Source organism: Myotis yumanensis, unplaced genomic scaffold (genome assembly GCF_028538775.1).
Source record: "Myotis yumanensis isolate MYYU_CA2020_CCGP unplaced genomic scaffold, mMyoYum1.0.hap1 SCAF_20, whole genome shotgun sequence".
NCBI classification, from domain to species: Eukaryota; Metazoa; Chordata; class Mammalia; order Chiroptera; family Vespertilionidae; genus Myotis; species Myotis yumanensis.
In genome coordinates this window covers 1,357,812-1,383,214 of record NW_027223771.1, presented here as the reverse complement: position 1 = coordinate 1,383,214, position 25,403 = coordinate 1,357,812, and the positions used below count along the sequence as shown (strand labels likewise).

Here is a 25,403-nt window from a genome sequence, read left to right as displayed (position 1 = left end):
CCTCTCTGTGAAAAATCAATAAAATATAAATATATATATATATATATATATACTTTTTTTTTTTTTTAAAGATTTATGGCTTCTGGATTTTATGTCTTGCTTAGTTAGGTTTTCCCACTCCAATAATATAAAAAAATATTATATAATATTTTCTTTCAGTACCTTAAGAATTCTGTTTGTCCCTAACTGGTTTGGCTCAGTGGATATAGCGTCGCCTGTGGACCAAAGGGTTCCGAGTTTGATTCTAATCAAGGACACGTACCTCGGTTGCAGGCTCCTCCCCGGCCCCAGTCCTAGATGGGGTGCATGTAAGAGGCAACCAATCAATGTCTTTCTATCACATCAATGTTTCTCTATGTCTTTCCCACTCTCTTCCATTCTCCCTAAAAATCAGTGGAAAAATATCCTCTGGTGAGGATTAACAAAAAACAAACAAAACAAATAAACAAACAAACAAAAAAGAATTCTGGCTCTAACCGGTTTGGCTCAGTGGATAAAGCATCAGCTTGTGGACTGAAGGGTCCTGGGTTCGATTCTGGTCAAGGGCACATGCCCGGGTTGCAGGCTCGATCCCCCCCAGTAGGGGGAGTGCAGGAGGCAGCCAATCAATGATTCTCTCTCATCATTGATGTTTCTATCTCTCTCTCCTTCTCCCTTCCTCTCTGAAATCAATAAAAAGTCCTATATAATAAAAGGGTAATATGCAAATTGACCCTAACGGCAAAACAACTGGTCACTATGATGCGCACTGACCACCAGGGAGCAGATGCTCATCGCAGGAGCTGCCCCCTGGTGGTCAGTGCGCTTCCACAGGGGGAGCACTGCTCAGCCAGAAGTGGGCTCATGGCTGGCCAGCACAGCGGCGGTGGTGGGAGCCTCTCCACGGCAGCGCTAAGGATGTTTGACTAACGGCTTAGGCCCGCTCCTTGCAGGGAGTGGGCCATCCCCCGAGGGCTTGCGGGTTGCCAGAAGGATGTCTGACGGCCAGCTTAAGCCTGATCCCCCAGGGAGCAGGCCTAAGCCATCAGTTGGACATCCCCTGAGGGATCCTGAGTGCATGAATTTTTGTGCACCAGGCCTCTAGTATATATATTTTTTAAAAAAGAATTCTGTTTGGTAGGAAATGTCAAATTGTCCAATTGTCCTCCAGAAAGGTTGTACCCATTGGCATCCCATCAGCAGGGTATATGAGCACTGTTTCTCCACACCCTCACCACCCTGAGCATCCACAATCTTCCCAAATCTTGGCTAAAAGTGAGCCCTATGCCTCTCACTGTTTTAATTAGCATTTCTTTAATGATGAGTGAGACCCAGAATCTTCGAGTGGGGACCGGTTATTGGCATGTCTTTCTCTAACTTACACTGTCTTGGCTCCTTTCTTTCTGTTGGCTGTTGGTCTTTATCTTACTGATAAAGGGCTCATTGTTTATGTAGGAAATGAGTCCTGTGTCCCGAAGCCCTTGTGGTAAATGAGCTCCCCAAGTTTGTCCTTATCTCTCTGCTGTCTGCTAGTCCATCCGCTGCTGGCGACTTGGTGCAGTGGGAGGGGGAGGGGCAAGCCCTCACCACACCTCACCAGTCATCAGCCCTGGGCCTTCCCTGCACTTGGCACATCCCTAGGGCCAGCCCTTCTCTTTACAGGTGTCGTTTTCTGAGCATTTGTGGTTAGATCTTTACCTTGGACTCATTCCATTTATTTGCCTTTAACTTTCTAGCATTCTTTATTCCTCATGGCTGGCCAGCACAGCGGTGGTGGTGGGAGCCTCTCCTCATAATTCCTGGTAATGAGTAGTTTCTAGCTCTATGATGGATTTAAAAAATTTTTTTATTATTGATTTCAGAGAGAGGAAGGGAGAGGGAGAGAGAGATAGAAAAATCAATGATGAGAGAGAATCATTAATTGGCTGCCTCCTGCATGCCCCACACTGGGGATCGAGCCCACAACCTGGCATGTGCCCTGACCGGGAATTGAACCGTGACCTCCTGGTTCATAGGTCGATGCTCAACCACTGAGCCATGCCAGCAGGGCCCTATGATGGATTTGTTAAACACATTTTTTCGGTCATGTTTAGAGGGCTGGGCTGGAACGGTGGTTGGAACAAGTGCTCAAGCTGCCATCTTCAATCTTTCACCATTAATTCTTACATAATCACATGACTGATTTCAGTTATTATCTCTTGTGGTTTTAAATCTGATTTTCCTCAAGCTTTCCGGCTTAGAACCATGTCCTTTGCAAATAGTGATCATTTTGCCAAAGACATTTTAACAAGCTCGCATTGGTGAGCCACACTCTCATTCACACAAACTAGATGGCCAGCCACACATTTTTGAATTGAAAAAAAAAAAAAAATTAAAAAAATCAACTTGCAGACCAGAGGCTGCTGGTCAGTTCATGCTGGGCTGAGCACCCCAAACAGTTTTTACCAGGCAGTGGGAGAAAAGGGGGTCCTCGATCCAGGCAGTAGCCCCCTCTCTCTAGTTAATATTAAAGTCTCAGATGTGGTGTCTTTGGGGGTGACTTCGCAACTCTCAGACCTCGCCGAGCCTGGCCCACTGGGGCCTCCATGCTGGGAACTCGGGGTGGCCTCTCCTCCTTCCCTTGTGCGAGGATCCTCCTCAGTTTTTGCTCCATCCTGTCCCCTCATTTACTCCTTTCAACGTCTAATCCTCTCCCGCATCCTGCCCTCATCCTTCCTGTTTCCATGACTTTCCCAGGATGATCCACAGAATGCCAGCCTCACCAAAGGATTCAGAGGTCAAACAAGTTTGAGAAACGCTGACGACCATGTCAACCTCCTGGAAGTGGGTGGCACTTTGAAGACCCTTCAGTGAAGACGTCTTGTCGCTGATTCAGCGGCCAAACCCCTGCAGCAGCCTGTCCGTGCACCCGCACTAGCATCCGCACAGCTGGGGTTTGCCGGGGGGGGGGGGGGGGGGGGGGAGTGGTTAAGCTGCACTGCTGCAGTGGTGAGAGGTGTGTGATGGGGTAACACCGGACGTTGCCCAAAGCTTGGCCAGGGAGGTCATCTATCTGCAGAAAGAACCTGGATTGCCTTAGCCGGTTTGGCTCAGTGAGTAGAGTGTCGGCCTGCGGACTGAAGGGTCCTGGGTTCGATTTCAGCCAGGGGCACATGCCTGGGGTGTGGGCTCAATCCCAAGTGTGGGGCGTGCAGGAGGCAGCGGCCAGTTATTCTCTCTCATCATTGATGTTTCTATTTTTCTCTCCCTCTCCCTTCCTCTCTGAAATCAATAAAAATATTTAAAAAACAAAACACAAAAAAAACCTGGATTAAAAAGTGACATGTTTTACTGGCTCCACTGCCACTGCCTAATCAGAGAAGGCAGAGTTACAGGGACAGGAGCCCGGACGGCAGGCCGGCCCCCCAGGCCGGGGCTGGGACAGAGCTGCTGTGGGGCCCAGGCTGCTCCGGGAGGTCCCGACTTCGGAGGCGGCTGAAGCAAGTCTTGGCTCCGGGAAACATACGAGGAAATCAGTGGGTGACACACTGACTCCGAGGAGCTGCTCAACAGCCAGGCTCCTGATGGCTGGACGGTGGCCCCTCGGGGGCCTTGCTCAGAACCAGCTCTCCAGGCCACGGCCACTAATGTGGCTCAGTCCCAACGACCCCATTCGTGCTTCAATTCCTGGGAAACGGCGTCTGACTGGCCAAGTGGATCACGCCGGCATCGCAGGGGACGGGGTCTGGGCCATCCTGGCTAAGGGGAGGGCAGGGCCCAGGCAGCCTCCAGGTGGCATGGCTGTGCCTGTGGCCCTAAAACCAGCCCCTGCAGTGGAGGGAGAGGAAGCCCCTGCAGAAAGCAGTTAGGGGGGTTCAGGCCTCACAAGGCCAGGCTTCCGGCAGGTGCACAAGCATCACCTGAGGATGGCCTGAGGCTCCCTGAGCCAGGAAGCTGGCGCATCCAGAAGCCCGAGGAGGAGGGCGCCGGTCCCCTGGCCACACTGGTTCGCCATCCAGGAGGGTGGGGCTCAGACAGGGGCCCTCTGTTTGTGGAGAAAACTATGTTCAGTACTCTTCCCAGAGTACAGGCTTGGTCTTCTCAACAAATCCTTCTGTTATGTTTCTGAGGTCTAGCAGTATTATGTATTCACTTAATAAAAAGAATAACAGTGAAAATGATAGCTAATGTTTAGGAAGTACTTGCTAGTCACGGGCACAACCTAATGAGGTGGGTCTTCTCACCCCATTTTATAAAGAAACTGAGGCACAAAGGCCACTGACTTGCCCAGCTTCACAGTCAGGGAGGATGGAGGCCACATGGGCACCCGGGACTCTGTGACTCCAGAACCCAGGCACCCGTCCCCCACACAGCACTGCCTCTGGGTCTTACCCCTAATCACAGGCTGACCACGTGTCCCTGTTTATGCCTGGCGTCCCGGCACAAACGACTAATTTTGTTGTTATTGTTCATCCTCACTCGAGGATATTTTTCCATTGCTTTTTAGAGAGAGTGGACAAGAGAGGGAAAGACAGAAAACATTGATGTGAGAGAAACACATCGATTGGTTGCTTCCTGCATGAGCCCTGACCAGGGCCTGGGCGGGGGAGGAGCCTGCAACTGACGTACGTGCCCTTGACCGGAATCAAACTTGGGTCCCTTTGGTCCCGGGTCCCTTGGGTCTGCAGGCTGATGCTCTATCCACTGAGCCAAACCGGCTGCGGCCTGGCACCATTATTAACAGGACCTCTTTTCACTCTCAAGAGCATCCTGGTTTGGATGGTAACTTTTAAGGAAACTAGGCCAGGGGGAACCTAGATTAGCACACAAGATGCGGGCGGGCAGAGCTGGGGATACAGCCTGCAGCTGGCCCTCACGGTCCCCGAGTTCCGGCTCCCCGTGCCCGATCCCCAGGCAGGTCTGTGCGGTGAGCGAGAGGGCACTCACCCCCTGGGCACTGCAGGTCAGCTGGACAAAGAGCTCCGCCTTCTCCCTGCTCCCGCTCCCCTGGTGCACTTACCAGGGTCTCCTGCCTGTCCCTCCTTAGCCGGCTAGGAAAGTGGCGGCTGCGCCCTGAGCGGGTTCCCTAGCGGCGGGCACCGAAGCTTAGGGCTTTCGAACCTTCTGGTCCAAGCTTGCAGGTGAGTCCTGGGAGCAGAGGCCTTGGGCTCTGCACTCACTCCAGGCTGTCCTAGAGAGAGGGCAGATGGAGAGGATGACATGGGGTGCCCCTCAGAACTGAATCAAATAGCCTTTTTTTTGTTTTTGGTACATCCTCACCTGAGTATATTTTTCTACTGATTTTCAGGAAGAGTGAAAGAGAGAGGGCAAGACAGAGAGAAACATCGATGTGAGAGGAACACATCGATTGGTTGCCTCCCGCACACGCCCTGACCAGTGAGGAGCCTGCGACCGAGGTCGTGCCCTTGACTGGAATCGAACTCGGGTCCCTTCGGTCCGCAGGCTGACGCTCTATTCATGGAGCCAAATCGGCTAGGGCTGAATCAGACAGTCTTTGCCTTACGTTGCTCACAGGCCGAGGTGTGTGAGTGGTGAGGGGGGGCGGGGCAATGGGGGGTGGGACAGAGTTTCTACAACACAACCAGCCCCTAGTTAATGAAGCTGTGGGAACAAAGAGCACCTCAAACACGACAGAGGAAGCAGAGGTTATCAGTCAGCCGCTGCCTCAACAAGGCCACGTCACCAATGACCCACAGCGCATGGCTTCCTGGCAGGAGCCTTTATTTGTGGCCGTGTCTGCTGATTCACTGGGACAGCCCTGCCAATTTCAGCTGGGCCTGGCCAGCCTGGCCCCCGGGCGTGGGTTTGGTGGAAGTGTTCCCTGTCTCTCCTTCTCCCGGAACTAGTGGGCTGCACAGCGGGGACGTGCGCCCCTGGCAACGGCAGAAGCCCAAGAGGACAAGCTCTGCCATCCAGGCCCTGTCATGGCTCTGTGCCAGGTCTCATCTCCAAACGCCTCAGTGGCACATCAGTCCCAGAGCACAGCCCAAGGGCAAAGGCCCAGGAGGAGCCCTGGCCGGGTTGGCTCAGTGGATAGAGCGTTGGCCTGCGGACTGAAGGGTCCTGCGTTTGATTCCGGTTAAGGGCACACACCTTGGTTGCAGGCTCTGGTTGGGGTACGTGCAGGAGACAACCAATTGATGTGTCTCTCTCTGTCTCTCCCCTCCCTTCCACTCTCTCTAAAAAATCAATGGAGACATAACCTCCTGTGAGGGTTAACAAAACAAACAAACAGCAAAGGCCCTGGAGGTCCACTATTCCCACCGTGGGAGGGAGAGGAAGGAAATACTTGTCAAACAATAACCCAAACCTCACAGCGGGGCTCACAGAGGAGGTGTCCCTGGGCCCAGGCCTTGAAGAAGCTGGCTTTTTAGTGCAGATGGGAGAGGGCACTGCCGTCAGGGGATGAAATGGGGGGTCGGGGTAGTTAAGGTAGCTGTTGGGGGGGCAGCTGGCCACAGAGGTCCCCTTGCTAGGAGCCCGGAATGTCCTTTCTTTGAACACAGTCCTCTCTGGGCCCCTCACACATTTCTTTCCAAATTCTAAAACTTCAACTTGGTTTCACCAAACACAAGGTCAAGACTCCGTTTTCAGCAAAGAGTCATATTGAAAAGTGTGGTGCTCACCCCTACCCTGCGGATCGATGCCAGTTTCACTGGGCACAAATCAGCCGACTTCACAGCATGCCCTCCCCCATTTCGGGGTTCGGGTCTCCAACCTCACAGCCCAGGAGCTGCACCCCCATCGCTGTGACCCGCACAGCCCTTCCTATCACCTCCTCGATGGCAAAGCCAAGGAGGCCAAGAGGTAAAATCAAAATAAAGAACTCACGCCCTGGCCGGTGTGGCTCAGTGGATAGAGCGTTGGCCCGCAGTCTGAAGGGTCCCAGGTTCAATTCCAATCAAGGGCACACACCTCAGTTGCAGACTCAATCCCCAGCCCTGGCGCGTGCGGGAGGCAACCCATCTATGTTTCTCTCACATCGATGTTTATCTCTCTCTCCTTCCTTCTACTCTCTAAAAATCAATGGAAAAATATCCTTGGGTGAGGAGTCACACACACAATAATAATAATAATGAATAAAGAATCTGGCCCTGGCCGGTTTGGCTCAGCGGATAGAGCGTTGGCCTGCGGACTCAAGGGTCCCGGGTTCAATTCCGGTCAAGGGCATGTACCTTGGTAGCGGGCACATCCCCAGTGGGGGGTGTGCAGGAGGCAGCTGATGGATGTTTCTCTCTCATCGATGTTTCTGGCTCGCTATCCCTCTCCCTTCCTCTCTGTAAAAAATCAATAAAATATGTATTTTTTAAAAAAAGAATCTGGAATGGGGGCCTGGGAAGCCCATGAAGGACTGGCAGCGGGCAGGGCAGGCGATCCCGCACACAATGAACTGGGGCTAAACAATGGCGGGAAGGATGGCTATAGGACAGGATGCAAACAGCACGAACCCTGACAATGTGAAAACAAGAACTCAGCCTGGGGAGGGGGCAGGAGGGAGGAAGTGGGTGATCTCATTTCCTCCCCCGAAGTCGCAGGCTGTCTAGAGGTGCCATCTACAGTTGAAACAGGTTTAAAGACTGAATCCAGCCTCTTGGTAGTTTTCCTTCCTTTCGGAGAAACAGTGAAGAAGCACAATTATTTGCAGTTTGGCAGTTTCTAGATTCATTTAGGCTTCCTTTTTGTTCGGTTGAATTTAAATACTTTTTCCAAAAAGACCTTGTATTTGTGCCCCCCCCTTTTTTTTTGGTAAAAATGTTCATCCATTTACTTGCCCCTTTGTCTGAATACATGCGGAAGGAGGTATCTCCAATACCGTCATACTCTTCAGTGTTAGATGAATTTCTTAAAAAAAAAAAAAAAAATAGCCCAGCCGGGTGTGGCTCAGCGATTGAGTGTTGCCCCAGGAACCAAGAGGCCACCGGTTCGATTCCCTGTCAGGGCAGATGCCCGGTTGCAGGCTCGATCCCCAGTGGGGGGCGTGCAGGAGGCAGCCAATCAATGATTCTCTCTCATCATTGATGTTTCTATCTCTCTCTCCTTCTCCCTTCCTCTCTGAAATCAATAAAAATATATTAAAAAAAAATATATATATATATTTGATTTCAGAGAGGAAGGGACAGGAAGAGAGAGAGAGAAACATCAATGATGAAAGAGAATCATTGATTGGCTGCCTCCTGCACGCTCCCTACTGTGGATGGAGCCTGCAACCCAGGCAAGTGCCCTGATCAGGAATTGAACCGTGATGACCCCCTCCCCCCGCCCCCAGCTCATAGGTCCGATGCTCAACCACTGAGCCACATGGGTCAGGGATGAATTTCTTATGAGCATGCCCTACAATTATAAAAGCAAAGCCTTTTCTTAAATAAAAAAAAGTCTGGAAGATAAATTTCTTTGCTTCTTGGCCAGCACCTCTCACTCAGGCATCTTCCTCCCAGGACGGTTCCCTCCGTGGGAGGGGCCCTGCATCGCCCTGGGGGTCCGGCTGGGGGTGGAGGCAGCGCCTGAGAGTCAGAGCCTGTGCTCTGTGTTTAGCCCAGGGACTGAGCCTCTGGGCTCGGCTTCCTCATCTGTCAGCCTAAGAAGCCTGCCTCTCAGGTTGCATGAGGGACATGTGATGTGCTCACATGTCCATCCACAGGGGATGCTCATGAGAGAGGCCTGTTTACACGGTGCCATCACAGAATGCATTTCTAACCAACACCAGTGCCAACTCGGCTAAAGGCTACGTTTGAGAGTCCCCGGTAGATCCATCTGGCTGTTTTGAGCCCTGATAGCCACTCTTATGGTCTCAGCTCCATCTAGTGTTCACATCAGGACACAGTCACATACAGGGTGGGGCAAGAGTAGGTTTACAGCAGTTTGTGTGGAAAACAATACGATAATGAACAAGAATACAAGAGTCAACTGTTTCACACTCACAACTGTAAACCTACCCTTGCCCCGCCCTGTATACCTGGCTTATTGCAAACCCTGAATTCCATACTTGCAAAAGGTACAGCGCTCATTAGGCAAACTGGACCGAAAAAAGATCAATTTAAAACACTCCTCCCGCCCCAGCCGGTTTGGTTCAGTAGATAGAGCATCAGCCTGCGGACCAAAGGGTCCCGGGTTCGATTCCGGTCAAGGGCACGGACCTTGGTTGCTCCATGGCCTGGGCCCTGGTCGGGGCTCAGGCAGGAGGCAACCAATCGATGTGTTTCTCTCACATGGATATTTCTCTGTCTTTTCCTCATTCTCTCTAAAAAAATCCATTGAAATATCCTCAGGTGAGGATTAACTAACTAACTAGAACACTGCCCCACCCCTAGTAAGATCTGGTAGCAAGTAGCACACAAATTTAGTTCTTCTAAAGACTTGTTCATTCTTTCTTTGAAAGCACATACTCAAGTAACAGATAATACTTATAATTGATCCTGGGAATTTCTGCAAGTGGAGAGAGACATGAGGGCCTTGAGGGATGATCAGAGTGCCCCTGGCTGTCAGGGGAGGACTGAGCCAGTGGGTAGTGTGGGGCTGTCTCTCTATGTAGGGCTCCCGACAGGGAAAGGCCAGGGGTCAGAGCAGGGGGCCAGGAAGGGTGTCATGGAGGCTACTGACCCAGTGCACTGGCCTGGGAAGGAAGGGACGCCAGGAGAGGATGGGCAGCTGGAGAGGAAGGGACAGGGATAGATCCTCAGTGGGGGTCAAAGAACAGGGTCTGTGTAGATCAAAGTAGAGATGATGGCTCAGGAAGTTAGGCCAGAGATGGGATTTCTGGGTAAGATTTCCGCAGTCACCTTTGTGACAAGCTGTGGGTGTGGCTGAGAAGGTGGTCTCTCAGGCCGTTGGCTAGGCCAGGCCTGTGAACCTTGCGGGGACGCAGGGAACAGGGAGGGACAGAGTTAGAAAACAAAGCCAAATCCTTAGGGAGGTGTGGACAGGGCTAAAGGCCAGTCCATGAAGAGGAGCACTGGAGGAAGGGGCATCCGTGGCTGAACCTCCACAGGGGACTGGTTTTATTAAAAATACTAGAGGCCTGGTGCACGAAATTTGTGCGGGGGGGGGGGGGGCTCTCTCAGGATGGCCTGCACCACCCTCTTACAATCTGGGACCCCTCAGGGGATGTCTGACTGACGGTTTAGGCCCAATCCCATGCGGGGGAATTTCTGGGAATTGATCCTGGGAATTTCTGCAAGTGGAGAGAGAAATGAGGGCCTTGAGGGATCGGGCCTAAACCAGCAGTCAGACATCCCTCTCGCAATCCGGGACCTCTGGCTCCTAACTGGTCGCCTGCCTTCCTGATCGCCTTTAACTGCTTGCCTGCCTGCCTGATCGTCCCTAACCACTTGCCTGCCTGCCTGATAGCCCCTAACTGCCTCTGCCTCGGCCCCCGAACCCGGGACCCAGGCTTCCCTCCATCTGGTTGGCCACAGGCACCCAGGAACCAGGCCAGCTTCACCTAGGCCAGCCACTGGCACCCAGGACCCCGGGTGGCACCCAGGACCCCGGGCGATGCCACCCGGGCCCTGGGTTTGTCAGGAAAGATGGAAGACGTCTGGTCTACCTGGTCTAATTAGCATATTACCCTTTATTAGTATAGACTAGAGGCCTGGTGCACAAAATTTGTGCACAGGTAGGGTCCCTAGGCCTGGCCGGCAATCAGGGCCGATCGGGGCCTTCCGGCTGCCAGCCAGGACCTCCCTTTGTTCCGTGCCTCCCCCTGGTGGTCAGTGCACATCATAGCGAGTGATTGAACTCCCGGTCGAACTCCCAAGGGGACATCTGCATATTAGTCTTTTATATATATAGATATTTCTATTGATTTCAGAGAAGGGAGAGGAAGAGAGAGAAGCATCAATTTTGAGAGAGAATCATTGATCAGCTGCCTCCTGCACACACCACACCAGGGATCAAGCCTGCAACCTGGACATGTGCCTTGACCAGGAATTGAACCATGACCTCTTGCTTCATAGGTTGATGGTCAACCACTGATCCAATATGCTGGGCAGGGGGGAGGGGTTTAGATGAGGGCAGGACTGGGGTCCGGAAGGGGTGCTGGCAGAGGGAGGTGGAACACTGAGGCGCTGCCACGAACTTCTGTCCTGATACTCAGCTTCCAAAGAACCACTGGCCCTACTTCTGTTGGAACTTCTCTCAGGAGGGGATGCATGACAAGCAGGTCAGTGCAGGACCTGTCAAGCCAAGGACCAGAAATTCCTAACTGCAGGCTGCGCTGCACAGGAGGTGGCGAGGGTGAAGGCTTCCCCCAACCCATCACATTCAAGGCCGAAGAAAACACCAAGTGCAGGTACAACCTCAATGTGCTTTTAATTAAGAAAGATGTAAAATGATGCATTATAAAACTTGGAAGCTGCTTTATACAAAGTCCAATCTTTAAATATTGTTTGACAAGGGACCTGGGAGTTACGACACTGGCGGGAAGTCTGATTCGTTGCTGGGATGGTTCCGTCATGAGCAATGAAAACATGCTCAGAACCATCTGCGCATCAATCAGAAGAGCCGGCGAGAGTCAGAACTGGAAATGTCTTCAAATATGCAAATGGATGGGAATACACAACAAACCGTTCAGCTCAGGGAATATACAGTAGACTTGGGAGAACGGAAACAGGACAGGAGAATTCATGTTCATCTTGACATGATCAAGAAAATACTCTCCGAACACTTCATGTCCTAGAAACCACAACCGTACAGAGAGGAAAAATGGAAAGAGACAGATTTTAGTTCTATGCTGTTTAACTCCTAGTAAGTGAGAGTAGTACAGGCATCGATTTCTTGTAACAAAACTAAATATTGAGAAATATTTAGAATGCAGCCACATCGGAGGCCACGGATTGCACCTGGCTTGTCTTAAAGGCACCAGTGAGTGCAGACTTACCCGCCGAAGGTCAGAGCGACTACCTGCCCATGGTTGTCCTTGCCACCATCTAAGCAAAGTGGGTTGTATAATGCCCAAAACCTTCCACAGAAAAGATCGGACTGATGGACCTAAGGACAAATTCAATTCAGTGCTAAGCCTTATTGTCATTATTATACTCTGCCAAACAGCCACTTTTCCCAGAAGCCCCTGGGGCAGCGCAAGTCATCACGTAGGTCTTGGGGTCCCCAGCTATAAGGTGGGGCTGCCTCGCAGGCAGAGAGAGCTGGGACCCCGACACTGATGATCCCCATGGGTAAGGCACTGTGCAGAGTGAATTATGCTGGGACCCCCACTTTTAAGAAAAACCTCTTAGAACATCAGAACCGTTCTGTCTGAAAGGCCAGACCAGATGCTGGGGGCCTTGGACACGGGGAAGGCAGCCAGCAGCTGGCTTCTTTCGGCACATGGGGTGCTGTGTGCCCTCACAAGGAAAGGCCCTTTACTTTACCAGTCACTCCCCTGGGCCCCCTCTCAGATCATTTCAGGGATCTGGACGTTCAACTGGGAATAAAGCTGGGAAGGGGAGGCCAGCTGCTCCCTCCTGAGCCAGCCCTCAGCAAGGACTCTGGTTTGATTTCCTAATTCAACAGTAGGGACTGGGGACTGATGTGAAGCGGGCAGAGTTGGGGCCACAGAGAAAGATGGAGCTGCTCACACCAGGGCTGTTCGAGAGGCCGGAGGGCAGGCACCGCCCCTGCAGAAGGAAAAGGATGGGCGAGGTCTGCAGAGGTTGGCGCCCAGGACCCTGGGACAGGCTCCTCCTGCCATGAGGCACAGCAGTCAGACTCAGGCCCGCAGAGCACAGCCTCGCTGCTCTGCGCTGGGAGCCGCCCTGTGACCGTCAGGAGGGACACGCCTGGTGTCTCTGGAAGGGCGGTGGCTGTCTAGGCAGAGGTTCCGGCACCTCTCGCCTGTCCTTTAGTGCCCGTCCTCTCTGCCTGGCCTCTCTGCCCAGATTCGGCCCAGACCCCTCCCAAGGGGCGCTCAGCAGGCCCTGTCCCCTCAGCTCCCTTCAAACCCAACCGCCATGTTTCTGGTCAGGGGCTGGCCTAGCCTAAGTGAGAGGAAACTGGGAATTTGGAATACTCTTTTATGCTAAGGCAGTGATTCCCAAAGTGGGCGCTACCGCCCCCTGGTGGGCGCTGCAGCGATCCAGGGGGGCGGTGATGGCCACAGGTGCATTTGTTTTAACTTTTTTTGTATTACCTTTCTATTCGGAGTTCAATAAATAGTTTCATAATTTCAAACTTCAATGTTTCTAACTTACACCTTTCTTTACTATATTTTACGAAACAGGCAGAAACATTAATACATATATCTTTCTGTTTAATTGCTATTAAAATTTTAAAAAAATTAATTTCCAGGGGGCGCTGAGTAATATTTTTTCTGGAAAGGGGGCGGTAGGCCAAATAAGTTTGGGAACCACTGTGCTAAGGTGTCAATGACTAATGATGGTTTCATGAAGTAGGTCTTCATTTTACTACAGAATTCCTTCAACTTCAAAGACCGAAGCTCAATTTTAAAGCAATTTAGAGCAAAACATGGATCTGAGAGGGAAGAACTTTTGAGGGGAGGCCTGTGGACCCCCGAGGCCCAGCACTGGGCGGCCTCAGCTCGCTCGGCCACGGGGTTGTGCTCAGAAGGTCTGCACCTACCTGCTTGGAGCTCAACCTCGAGGAGGGTTTGCTCTGACGGTGGGTTTGCTCACCTAGTGTTAAAGGCATATTAAAGTGCACGCTTGCCTTAACCACAGGCACAAGTGTCCGAAAAGCTAAAGCTCTGAGAAGATCTGGCGAGGAACAGGGACAGTAGAGATTAGACTGCCTTACAGCAGGCAGCTGCATTCATTCATTCATTCACTCATTCATTCATTCATACATTCAGCACGCAGTTATGCAGCACCTGCTCAGTGCCAGGCACTTGTTGGTACTGAGGGTTCAATGGTGAATAAGGCACAGTCCCCGCCTGCCCTCAAGGAGCTGAGGGTCCAGTGGAGTTACACGAACACTCCAGGTCCACAGACAAGAGCTTCGCTCTGCCGCTGCTCAGCGGCTGGCCGCGTCAGCGTCAGACCTCGGCCGCCCTCTCCAGATGGTGTGTGCGCAGAGGCCTGCACACCTGGAGCTGGTCCAGAGCTTGCCTGAAGGACGTCACGTGTCTGCGAGACACCTGCAGGCCCCTTCTTTCTTCTAGTCCCCGAGAAGCACTGCTCCTTCGTTCAGGCTCATCCACTGCCAGGGGCTTTTCCTTCAGCGACTGAATACAACCGTCTTCCTTTTCCTCTTGTCCGTAGGAAAAGGCGAACTGAAGCAGCAGAAAGGAGATTATAAATGGGAGGAAAACAAATTACCATTCGGCTTGCTCAACTCGAGTCTGCTCTTGGACTCCTGGTGCAAATTCTTCATATTAGAATTAAGGCATCTGAGAGCTGCGGCTCTCGATTCTGCCCTGAAAAGCTCTGCCGCCAGCGGGCAGGTGCCCAGCCATCACAGCAGGGTCAGAGAAGGCGTCTGGGGCTGTGGTACCGTCGCTCGAGGCTGAGCCAACTCCCGGAGGCCTGGGGCCCCTACCTGCCTCCACACCAGCCGGTCCCTCCTCAGTGTTGACGTGGGTCAGTGGTCTGAGCACTGCATGGTGCTCCTGGGCCTCCGCCCATGACCTTTTCCTTTTACACACTGACCGGCTGGGTGATGGTCACGGTGATGACCAGCTCGTTGGAAGTCCCGAATGAGCCTGCCTGCAACAGCGTCACCTGCGCCGCAGGCCCGAGAGGCAGGGCCTCGCTCTGTGGTCCAGGATGAGTCACTGTGTATGAGGTGGGACCTCATCACAAAGCTGGGAGGCGTGGAATTGGTTCTTTCCATGTCAGAAGCCCGGGATCACGAAAGCCCAGGGGTGCTGCGGGCTCCGTTCTGTTCCGTTTCACTTCAGCTGTTCAGATATAAATTAGACCACCCCATTCCCTTCCATTCACAGTCGGTCGGCTCGAAACGTCTCTTCAACAGAGGGGTCAAGCAGGCCCATGCTGGAGTCACTTAACATGTTGAGTCCATCCAGGCTCAGCGGCTCAATTTGGAGCTCTTCTTCCAACGGGAATGAAGTGTCCATGTTCAGACTGACCTCGGGCATGCCCTCCAGCTCACTGCCGAGGTCTCTGAACAGGCCAGAATTCGAGTCCTCTGGAAGAAAGAGCAAGAGGGAACGACAGGGCGGATTACGAGGCGTGAGGGCAACAAGCTGATGATACCCCCAAACTCTACCCTGTCATCCTCCCAGCCAGGAAGGACAGTGATCTCTGTGTCCCAGCCACATCCAGGCCTAGTTTGTTCTGGAATCTACGTTTTTCCCAGTCAGTTCTGTAACTCCCCGCACCCGCCACTTTTTTTAAGGTGACTGCTCTTTATTTTTTTGTTTGTTGATTTTTTTTTATTTTTTAAATATATTTTTATTGATTTCAGAGAGGAAGAGAGAGGGAGAGAGAGCTAGAAACATCAATGATGAGAGAGAATCATGGATCAGCTGCCTCCTGCACGCCCCACACTGGGGATCGAGCCCGAAACCCAGGCATGTGCCCTGAGCGAGAATCGAATAGTGACCTCCTGGTTCATAGGTCCATGCTCAACCACTGAGCCACGCTGGCTGGGCTGATTGTTTTTTTTTTAATCCTCACTCAAGGATATTTTTCCACTGATTTTTAAGGAAGTGGAAAAGAGAGGGAAAGACAGAGAGAAACATCCATGTGAGAGAAACACATCGATTGGTAGCCTCCTGCACGAGTCCCGACCAGGGCCCGGTCCAGGGAGGAGCCTGCAACCAGGGTACGTGCCCTTGACCAGAATCGAACCCGGGACCCTTTGGTCCATAGGCTGATGCTCTATCCACTGAGCCAAACCAGCCAGGGCACGCAACTCCCAATTCTGCAGGCTTTCTCCGTTTGTACAGTGGTCAATCACTGAAAACTAAGTATTTCAGAAAAGACTCACTGCCTGGGTCTCTGGGCTGGACACTTGCGCTCACATAGGAAAAGCCGAGCCGGGACTTTCCTGTTGTGCTTTATCTAATGTTGCCGCTTACACGACCTTGCAATGGAATCTGTACCAACACAGCAAAATCGAAACAGCGCGGAAGCGGCGGGTGGCCCACACTCACCTGTCAGGAGGCTGTTGGGGAAATTCCCGCAGTTGGAATACAGGTTTGGTCTCAAATGAAACGAGTCCTGTGGCTCCTGGGGACCGTGCTGCACCAGGGGCACCTGGAAGATCAAAGGTCACAATGTGAGGAACGACCTCTGCTGCCGAGGAGTGAGAAACACCACGGCTCCCGGGGCAACCCAGAGGGAACGGCTCTTCCCGTCCCTTCCCTATGGGAACTGAGTGCCTGGCCGCTGTGCTGCCCACCGTGCAGGCAGGGCCTAGCGTGGAGCAGGGCCCGAGGTCCACAGTAGGGACCTGTCCCCATCACGCACGGCCCGGCCCTCTCCGCCATCCCAGGAGACGCCAAACTGTGGCTTCTGTGCCCTCTGGCCTCTGACCCTTGCCCCTCTTCAGTCACATGGAGGCTCGTGGGAACTGCCATCTGCGGGAGCCCTGTCAAGGCTCCCCAAGGAGCTGATGTAGCCAATAGGTTCCTTTCCTCTTTGGTTTCCAGAAAAACGAGAAAACAGAAGCCCTTTCTTCTCACTCGGAGGGAGGAGCCGCAGGCGAGGCCTCGCTATGAGAAAACCGCTAAGAGAGGTCAGAACCGAGGCCTCTCCCAGGTGCCTTCCCAGAAATTAAGTTTCCAAACTATTTTTAAACTCTTTCAAAAGTAGGAGTTTCCATCATTTGTCTGGGAGACACTGACCATGAGACTAACATGGCTTCTCCAGACAAAGGGAGGCAGCCCACTGGTCCCTACCACGAGGCTTTCCCACGCCTCCTCGGGAAACATGTCTGTCTGTATCTCACTGTTGTGAAGTGCTGGAAGGTGCTCCTCTGTCCTTACTCCATCCCAGAGGCCAGCCCACACTTACTACACATTCTTTCTAAAACCTCGGGATGTTAAAAATGGTCAGTGTGCCCAGCGGTGTGGCTCAGTGGTTAAGTGTTGATCTATGAACCAGGAGGTCACAGTTGGATTCCAGGTCAGGGCACATGCCCGGGTTTTGGGCTCCATGCCCAGTAGGGGGCGTACAGGAGGCAGCTGAACTATGATTCTCTCTCATCATTGATGTTTCTATCTCTCTCTCCCTTCCTCTCTGAAATCAATAAAAATAATTTAAAAAAATTTTTTTTAGCCCTAGCCAGTTTGGCTCAGTGGATAGAGTGTCAGCCTGCGGACTGAAGGGTCCCAGGTTCGATTCCGGCCAAGGGCACATGCCTGGGTTGCGGGCTCAATCCCCAGTAGGGGGTGTGCAGGAGGCAGCTGATCAATGATTCTCTCTCATCATTGATGTTTCTATCTCACTCTCTGAAATCAATAAAGAAATATATTTAAAAAAAATTTTTTTTTAAAGGCCAGTGTTATGGAAAGATTGCAAAGCAAAGCAAACGGCTGACTGGCACATCCAGGGAAGGACTGCCCCGCCAGGACCCAGCCTCTCGGGAGGCCGCCCACACTCTGTGCTGGGCTCAGCAAGGAGGCCTCAGGCTAAGGCCCTCTCTGGTCTTAGTCTCCAAACATGACCGGTTAGTGGGCTGCTGTGGCCCCTGCCAGCATGAACGATGCTACCGTTCTGACTAGGAGCCACCACAAGCCCGCCATCACGTGTTCACACAGTTCCTCTGCTGAGGCTCACAGTTTCTTCGGGGCCTGGGAAGATCCTGGTTCTGCCGGGCACCCAGCACAGCTGAATCAGAGACGGGAGTGAGCCTGGTCCACCTGGTGTGGGTCCCGCACACCGAGCAGTTCCTGCTCTGAGAAGAGGCAGGCCCCCAGGCGATCGCTCACCTGCTGAGTAAAAGCTGGGCCCGGCCTCATGGACTGCTGGTCAAAGCTCACATCTGGGAAGAAGCTGGACAAAGACGAGCCCTTCAGGGAATAAGGAGGGGCGTTTAGTTGGAAGTCAGGGAGAAATAAGCCTTCCCTCCAGCCCGGTGCTCCCGCCGGGACTCACCTGGCCTGTGAGGAGCTGGAAGTCTGGCTGCGGCAGGGACGGGGCTGCCTGTGGCTGCTGTGGGGGCTCCGGGGCGTGGGGCTGCTGCAGGAGACGCTGGGGGAGCTCCTGGGGTGTGGGGTACGGGGGAGGTGGGGACACTTGAGCTTGGGCGTCTGTGGGCAGGAAGGTAAGCGGGCTCCCATCGGAGGACACCATCTGGAAAACAAAGTCACTGAGTAGCGGAGCTTCCGAGTTCCTCGTCTGAGTCCTTGAAGATGAGGAGACGTCACGGTGAGGAAAGGCCTTCGCCTGGGCAGTCCGTGCTGGGCTGAGAAGCTAGTTCTGCTCCTAAAAGGGTATCTCGAATCTCACTTCCCCACAAAGCATTTCCCACTCCATGACAATTTCTATTGTCCAGAAAAACAAAAAACCCAGCCAATTTACCAGTTTCCTCTCAGTTTTCTCAGTAAAAGCCATGTTGCTGGGTTTTTTTGTTTGTTTTTTAATATATTTTTATTGGCTTCAGAGAGGAAGGGAGAGGGAGAGAGAGACAGAAACATCAATGATGAGAGAGAATCATCGATTGGCTGCCTCCTGCAGGCCTCCTACTGGGGACTAAGCCCGCAACCCAGGCATGTGCCCTTGACCGGAATCGAACCTGGGACCCTTCAGTCCACAGCCGACGCTCTATCCACTGAGCCAAACCAGCTAGGGCCATGTTGTTGTTTTTAACCCATAACTTCTGATTAAAGATGGGAGATTTAAAAAAAGCATTTAACTCTACAGTCTCCCAAAACTCTAAAACAACATTAAGCAACGCTAAACATTCGTAAACAACACTAAAACAATAATAACAACAACATAACCAACAACACGAGGACAAAGATACCAGGAAAGAAGGAAACCCAACACGGTTTGGAAAATGAAAAGCAGATGGTGAAGAAGCAACTGGCTTGGTGGAGCTGGGAAGGCCACTGCTACGCCGGCAGTGAGAAAGCAAGACGCAATCCGACTTACACTCAGGATCCCCAGGCAGTGGGAATGGGGGCAGCGCTGGAGCCAGGAGGATCTTGTCACAGTTTAGGTGAGAAGCAGGCGGGCTTCTGAGCCCTGGCCTGCAGGAGAGGGGAGGGCTCTACTCTCGAGAGAGGACAACAAAAGCTCTCTGGGCCGGGCTCACCGACTGTACCCGGTGAGGCGCTTTCCTGAAAACACCGTTTATGAGAAAGCTCGCTATTAAACTTGAGCCCTCCACTTTTTGTTCCCAACTCGGTTCTCAGGTCAAGAAACCATCAAAGAAATAATTAAAGAAAATGTCCACCCTGACTGGTTGCTCAATGGTTAGAGCATCGGCCCACGGACCAAAGGGTCCAGGTTCAATTCCCTGGTCAAGGGCATGTACCTGGGTTGCAAGCCTGATCCTGGCTTGCGTCCCGGCAACCAATGGCTGGGTGTCTCTTACATCGATGTTTCTCTCTCTCTCTTTCTCTCTCTCTCCCTCCCTCCCTCCTTTCTCCCTTCCATTCTCTCTAAAATGAAAGGGGAAAAATATATGCTCAGTGAAGATTAACCAAAAAAGAAAAAGAAAATTTCCCAGAAAAGAAGGATGTGCGTTTTCAGATTGAAGAAAACCACCAAATATCCAGACTCATGTCAAACAAGCCACGTTATTCTGAAATTTCAGAAAACTGGGGACAAAAAGAAGATCCTATAAGCCTCCAGAGAAAAAAAGAGAAGGGAGATTTCATTCAAAGTTTTATGAATCAGAATAAAAGTGGATTTCTCTAGAAACTAAAATGGCAATGGATTAATAACTTGCACATCTCAAGAGAAAATTATTTCAAATTTAGCATTCTATATCCAGTCAGTTATCAATGAAATGGTGGATAGGATAAAGACATTTAAATCATGCCGTATACTCTATTTTGTAAAGCTACTGGAGTTTTTGCTTTTATTTTTTTAAATATATTTTTATTGATTTCAGAGAGGAAAGCAGAGGGAGAGAGAGATAGAAACATCAATAATGAGAAAGAATCATTTATCGGCTGCCTCCTGCACTCCCCACACTGAGGATCCAGCCCGTAACCCGGGCATGTGCCCTGACCGGGAATCCAACTTTGACCTCCTGGTTCACAGGATGACACTCAACCACTGAGCCACACGGGCTGGGCTGGAGGATTTGTTTTTAGCTGTATTAAGAAGAGACCTACCCAATTCCAAGCGTTTGGGATTGAATTAGTAATATATACACAGAACCAAACTAACAAAGTGAGATATTTATTAAAACCCAGGAGGAAAAAAAAAATGGTCCTTTGTTATTTCATAGTGTACTATATAGTTAAACTCGGACTACATTATTATAACTATGAAAACATTACACACTGAGTACTGCTCTAATCAAAATCAAAATAAGCCACACGGTGGAGAAGGAGGAGGAGGAGGAGGAAATATGTGTGTATGTGTGTGGGAGGACTGGGAGAGCTGAAGGAGAACAAAGCACTAATCTTCCGTGGTAGAATGTCACTAGATAACACCTAACACTAACATTGTAGGACGAAATAAGCTTGAAATAATGTGGTTAAACCAAAGAGATGAGCTAAAGTGGTTGAACGCAGTCATCTCCAGGGAGAGAGAAATATGGGGGGAGGGGAAACAACTCTAACTTCAGAACAAGTCCCTTAGAACTCTTTGACTTTTTAAATTATAAGCATGAACAACACTGATTAAAAAATAATTAAATATGCCGAAACCGGTTTGGCTCAGTGGATAGAGCGTCGGCCTGCGGACTTAAGGGTCCCAGGTTCGATTCCGGTCAAGGGCATGTACCTGGGTTGCGGGCGCATCCCCAGTAGGAGATGTGCAGGAGGCAGCTGGTCGATGTTTCTCTCTCATCGATGTTTCTAACTCTCTATCTCTCTCCCTTCCTCTCTGTAAAAAAATCAATATAATATATTAAAAAAATAAATAAATAACTAAATATAAAGCGAATTTAAAAATGGAAACATCTGAAAAAAGATGCTCTCTATCCATATAGTCTTCTTAAAATGTACCTAGGAAGCCTGAGTAATATTTTTCATAGCCTGTCAAATCATTTTGCAAAATAAAATTAATAGCATAAAAAGAACCATTAAAAAACAATTATGAAATACCCTCTCCCCAAAGGGATTACTCATATAATCAAGATCCCGTAGCTGGTAATTGGTACAGAATGACTAATAACTGGATTGCCAATCCTTCCATTGTGTGCGGTCCGCTCCCCCTCCCTAAGCCATTACTCATTTTTGGAGAAGTGGTTAGTGATGATGTTATAATGTATCTAGGGAGTGACCAACAGGTTAAAAATATATTCATTGATGATTCTGGTAAGGAAACCACCCTCAGAGCTTAGGATAAAAACAGTCAGCCAGTGAAAACATGAGCTTCTGTGACAGGCTTCGGACTTCAGCCTCCTCCTAACCAGGCTTCTTTGGGTCTTTCCTGGCGACATGACCCTTATTACACCTATTCTTTCATGAGCAATAAAAGTCCTGTTTCTCACTCTGCAGTCACAGTTAGGGACGAGGTCCACTAGCAAAGCTTTAGGGAGATAGTCACCGTCTTCTTTGGCTTTTCCTTGTGGTTTAAAGTATGTAGAGAGCTGCCTGGCCTGCATGGCTCAGTGGTTGAGTGCTGACCTATGAACCAGGAGGTCCCGGGTTTGATTCCCATTCAGGGCACATGCCCGGTTGCGGGCTCGATCCCCAGTGTGGGACATGCAGGAGGCAACCAATCAATGATTCTCTCTCATCACTGATGTCTCTATCTCTCTCTCCCTCTCTCTCTCTGAAATCAATAGGAATATTTTAAAAAATAAATAAAGTACATAGAGAGCCCATGATTGACTTGCCATACCTGCTTCTCTGAGCTAAGGTAGGCAGACCTGGGTTGCATCCTCTATACCTTACCACCAAGGGTCCTCGAACTTTTTAAACAGGGAGCCAGTTCACTGTCCCTCAGACAGTTGGAGGGCTGGACTATAGTTTTAAAAAAAACTATGAACAAATTCCTATGCACACTGCACATATCTTATTTTGAAGTAAAAAAACAAAACGGGAACAAATACAATATTTGTATTTGCATGTGGCCCGCGGGCCGTAGTTTGAGGACCCCTGCCTTACCACTTTCCCCCAACCCCAACTTTGAGAGTTACAGCGCCTGCAAACTGTTCAATGTTTGCTTAAGAATAATCAACACAGGCCTGCTCTTGGGAAATCATTAATGCATTCTGAACTATTCACATTTCTGCTCTGATTTCACATATAAGTAACCTCATGGACAAACTGGGTGTAATGGACTCAGTCCAAAATCAGAGAGAAGGAAAGCGATTCCTCCATCTTCAGTCCATTTCGCCGAAGCGATGTTTACCTGCGAGGCAGGATAGGGGTTCATTGGGCTGGTGGAAGAGAGCTGTCTGCAGAAACCCTGATGTGCTTCGGGGCCCGGAGAGAGCGTGAGAGGGCTGACGGGAGGCTGCCTGCGCCGAGAGGGGCCGCTCAGGTTTGTGGTGGGGAGAGAGGGGTTGCTGAGGGAGAAGAGGCGCAGTGAAGGGTGAAGAGTAGAGGCGCTGGGCGAGGTCTGCGGGTGGCTGTTCAGGGAAGAGGAAAGCGCTGTTTTGCTGAGTGTGGCCTGGAGGGAGGGGTTACTCCGGGAGCTCTGGAGACCTAGGAGAGAACAAATTCCAAGTTACTTGTCATAATTTCAGACCAAATCGCTCGTTTTCCAAGATTAAAGAAAACATCACTTCCTACGGTGTGATGAGGATTCTGTGTGGAGGAGCTCTTGGGAGACTCCGACTGAACATGTATCAGATGTACCAGCGGCACGGAAACCCCCACCAGGGAACGGTTTTCTTGAGAGGAAGGTGATCGTGTAACGGATGGGGGTGGGGGTCGGGGGGGCAGGACCAGGTAAGAGTGGGTAGTGGAGGCCAATGTGCAATGTGCTTAGCTCCAGCCCAGGGAGAGGAGCCAGGGCTGTACCACAAACTCAGTTCATTTTATTTTCTTAATCCTCACCCGAGGATATTTTCCCATTGATTTTTAGAGAAAGTGGGAGAGAGAGGAAAAGACAGAAACATTGATGTGAGAGAGACACATCGATTGGTTGCCTCCTGCATGCCCCCAACCAGGGCTGGGGTGTGGAAGGAGCCTGCAACCGAGGTATGTGCCCTTGACCAGACTCAAACCTGGGACCCTTCAGTTGATAGGCCGACGTTCTATCCACTGAGCAACACCGGCCAGGGCCACAAACCCAGCTCAGAGCCCCGCGTGCCTCGGTCCCAGGCACACTGCCGAACCCGCTGCTGCTTCGGAGAGCTTGCTTCCTTGGAGGCGTGGCTCTCAGGAGCTGCCTCCGTGTGGCCCGTCAACATCCTGAGCAACCAGAGGGTCACGGGAAGAGACACCCTCCATGCCTTTCTCTTTGCTTTCGGGGCTCCCAAAAAACTGTTCATCACAGTCTATTCCGATTCAGGGGAAAGGAAGCTTTTGCTGGTGCTTAATGTTATTTTGGAGGGAGGGTGGTAGGTTTTAGCATGAGCAAGAGCGTTTGGGGAAGGCATCTGCATGACACAGGGAGCTGGGGCACAAGTTAGAGGAGGCCAGGGGCACTGTCCTGTGCCCTGTTGGGTCCTGGGCGCTTGGCATGGGGCCTGACAGAGTGGCTTCACTCCGTGAATGAATGCTGCTGGTGAGATTCTTAACTGGCAACACCCATGTTTCACAGCTCAGCCCATCACTCTTGGACCAGCAGGTGAAGTGGTACTGTTTTATGTTGATAAAGAAATTGAGTGTTAGCCCAGCCGGTGTGGCTCAGTGGTTGAGCATTGACCTATGAACCAGGAAGTCACAGTTGGATTCCAGGTCAGGGCACATGCCCAGGTTTCAGGCTCCATCCCCAGTAGGGGGCATGCAGGAGGCAGCTGATCAATGATAGTCTCTCATCATAGATGTTTCTCTCTCTCTCTCTCCCTTTCTCTCTGAAATCAATAAAAATATATATATTTTAAATTGAGTGCTAGATAAAAATTATGAAAATGAAGGAAGAAATAAAGCATTTTTAGCTGGCAAATAATTTTTAAAAGGTAGGAAAGACGTCTCTAATAAACCCTAAGTAGTATTCCACAACTCAACTTCCTATGTAAAGGTCAGAGATAAGGCTGGTCAAATAAGAATTAGAACAGCCCTGGCCAGTGGCTCAGTTGGTTGGAGCGTCATCCTGTACACCAAAAGCTTTGATTTCCAGACAAGGCACCTACCTAGGTTGCAGGTTCAATCCCTGTTCAGGGCACGTAAAGGAGGCAACCAATTGAGTGATGTCTCTCTCTTCGTTCCTCTCTCTAAAATAAAACAATAGCAACACAAAGCAAACATATCCTCAGCTAAGGTTTAAAAAAAAAAGAATTAGAATTAGAGCTAAAGATATGATTCAATTTTTTAAAAAACCCCACTCATTCAGAAAAAAAAAAGGCACAAACATCTTTAAAAAATATGTGTGACTTTGTGTCCCATGCGTTTTAAGTTCCATGCACAGGAACTAGAAAAAGCTGACCCTGGTTCTGGACGCTCTGGACAAAGTAATGCTTGTTTGAGGAAAATAACAGCAAGTGATTAAGCTCAGGATTTGCAACCGAAGCCCAATGTTGGAGGCGATACCAAGACCCAGGAGGGCTAAACGCTGACATGACGTGACCTATGTGATCGCGAATGTCTTTTTTCATAGAGAATGAGCAGAGTCACATAAGTAAGGCAGCAGGATAAAAAAATGACCTGAAGAACCAAGAATAAAGGTGCTCGCTGAAATCCCTTCTGCAAACCTAGAGTCATGTTGCACCCCGGCAGCACGACTGCAAATCATCAGGGCCTTCCAGGGACCCTCCAGAGAGGGCCACTCTCCCGTGAGTGGTGAGCTGATCCATGTAGACACGTCCTGTTGAACCCAGAGTGGAAACCAGCAAGCACTTTCCCACAGACAGACCCTCACCGAGGACCTTCCAAAGGTCCACACAATCCTTAGGACGGTTCCTGCCTGGGCCGTACCGCACACCGAGTGTGAGAGGGAGTAGTAACACCTGTCCACACACTGACAGCGCATGTCAGGGCTCAAGCAAATGTAGTCCCATGGGTCTGAGGTGTGGACACTTACATTCATACCAGAGGCCCGATGCACGAAATTTGTGCAAGAGTAGGCCTTCCTTCCCCCAGCTGCCAGCACCAGCTTCCCTCTGGCACCCGGGACCCAGGCTTCCCTTGTAGCCCCAGCTTTATCTGGAAGGTTGTCCTGAAGGACGTCTGGTCTAATTAGCATATTACGCTTTTATTATATAGAAGATAGAAACACCCAAGTCACATTATGGGTAGCATTTTAATACAGCCACCTGCCACATCTTTTAGC

The 25,403-nt window shown here is 50.8% G+C and overlaps 1 protein-coding gene across 1 annotated transcript in view; it reads right to left on the bottom strand.

The window, feature by feature from the left end:
* Window positions 1-11,269: 11,269 nt before the first annotated feature.
* CRTC3 (CREB regulated transcription coactivator 3) overlaps window positions 11,270-25,403 on the bottom strand; it is a 104,527-nt gene continuing 90,393 nt past the window's right edge. The window contains exons 11-15 of the mRNA XM_070400668.1: window positions 22,377-22,672; window positions 17,991-18,188; window positions 17,825-17,905; window positions 16,046-16,148; window positions 11,270-15,075 (exon numbers count right to left, since the gene is read on the bottom strand). Of these exons, the coding sequence (XP_070256769.1) occupies window positions 14,867-15,075; window positions 16,046-16,148; window positions 17,825-17,905; window positions 17,991-18,188; window positions 22,377-22,672 (887 nt within the window). The 3' untranslated portion in view covers window positions 11,270-14,866. The remainder of the gene's footprint in view (window positions 15,076-16,045; window positions 16,149-17,824; window positions 17,906-17,990; window positions 18,189-22,376; window positions 22,673-25,403) is intronic.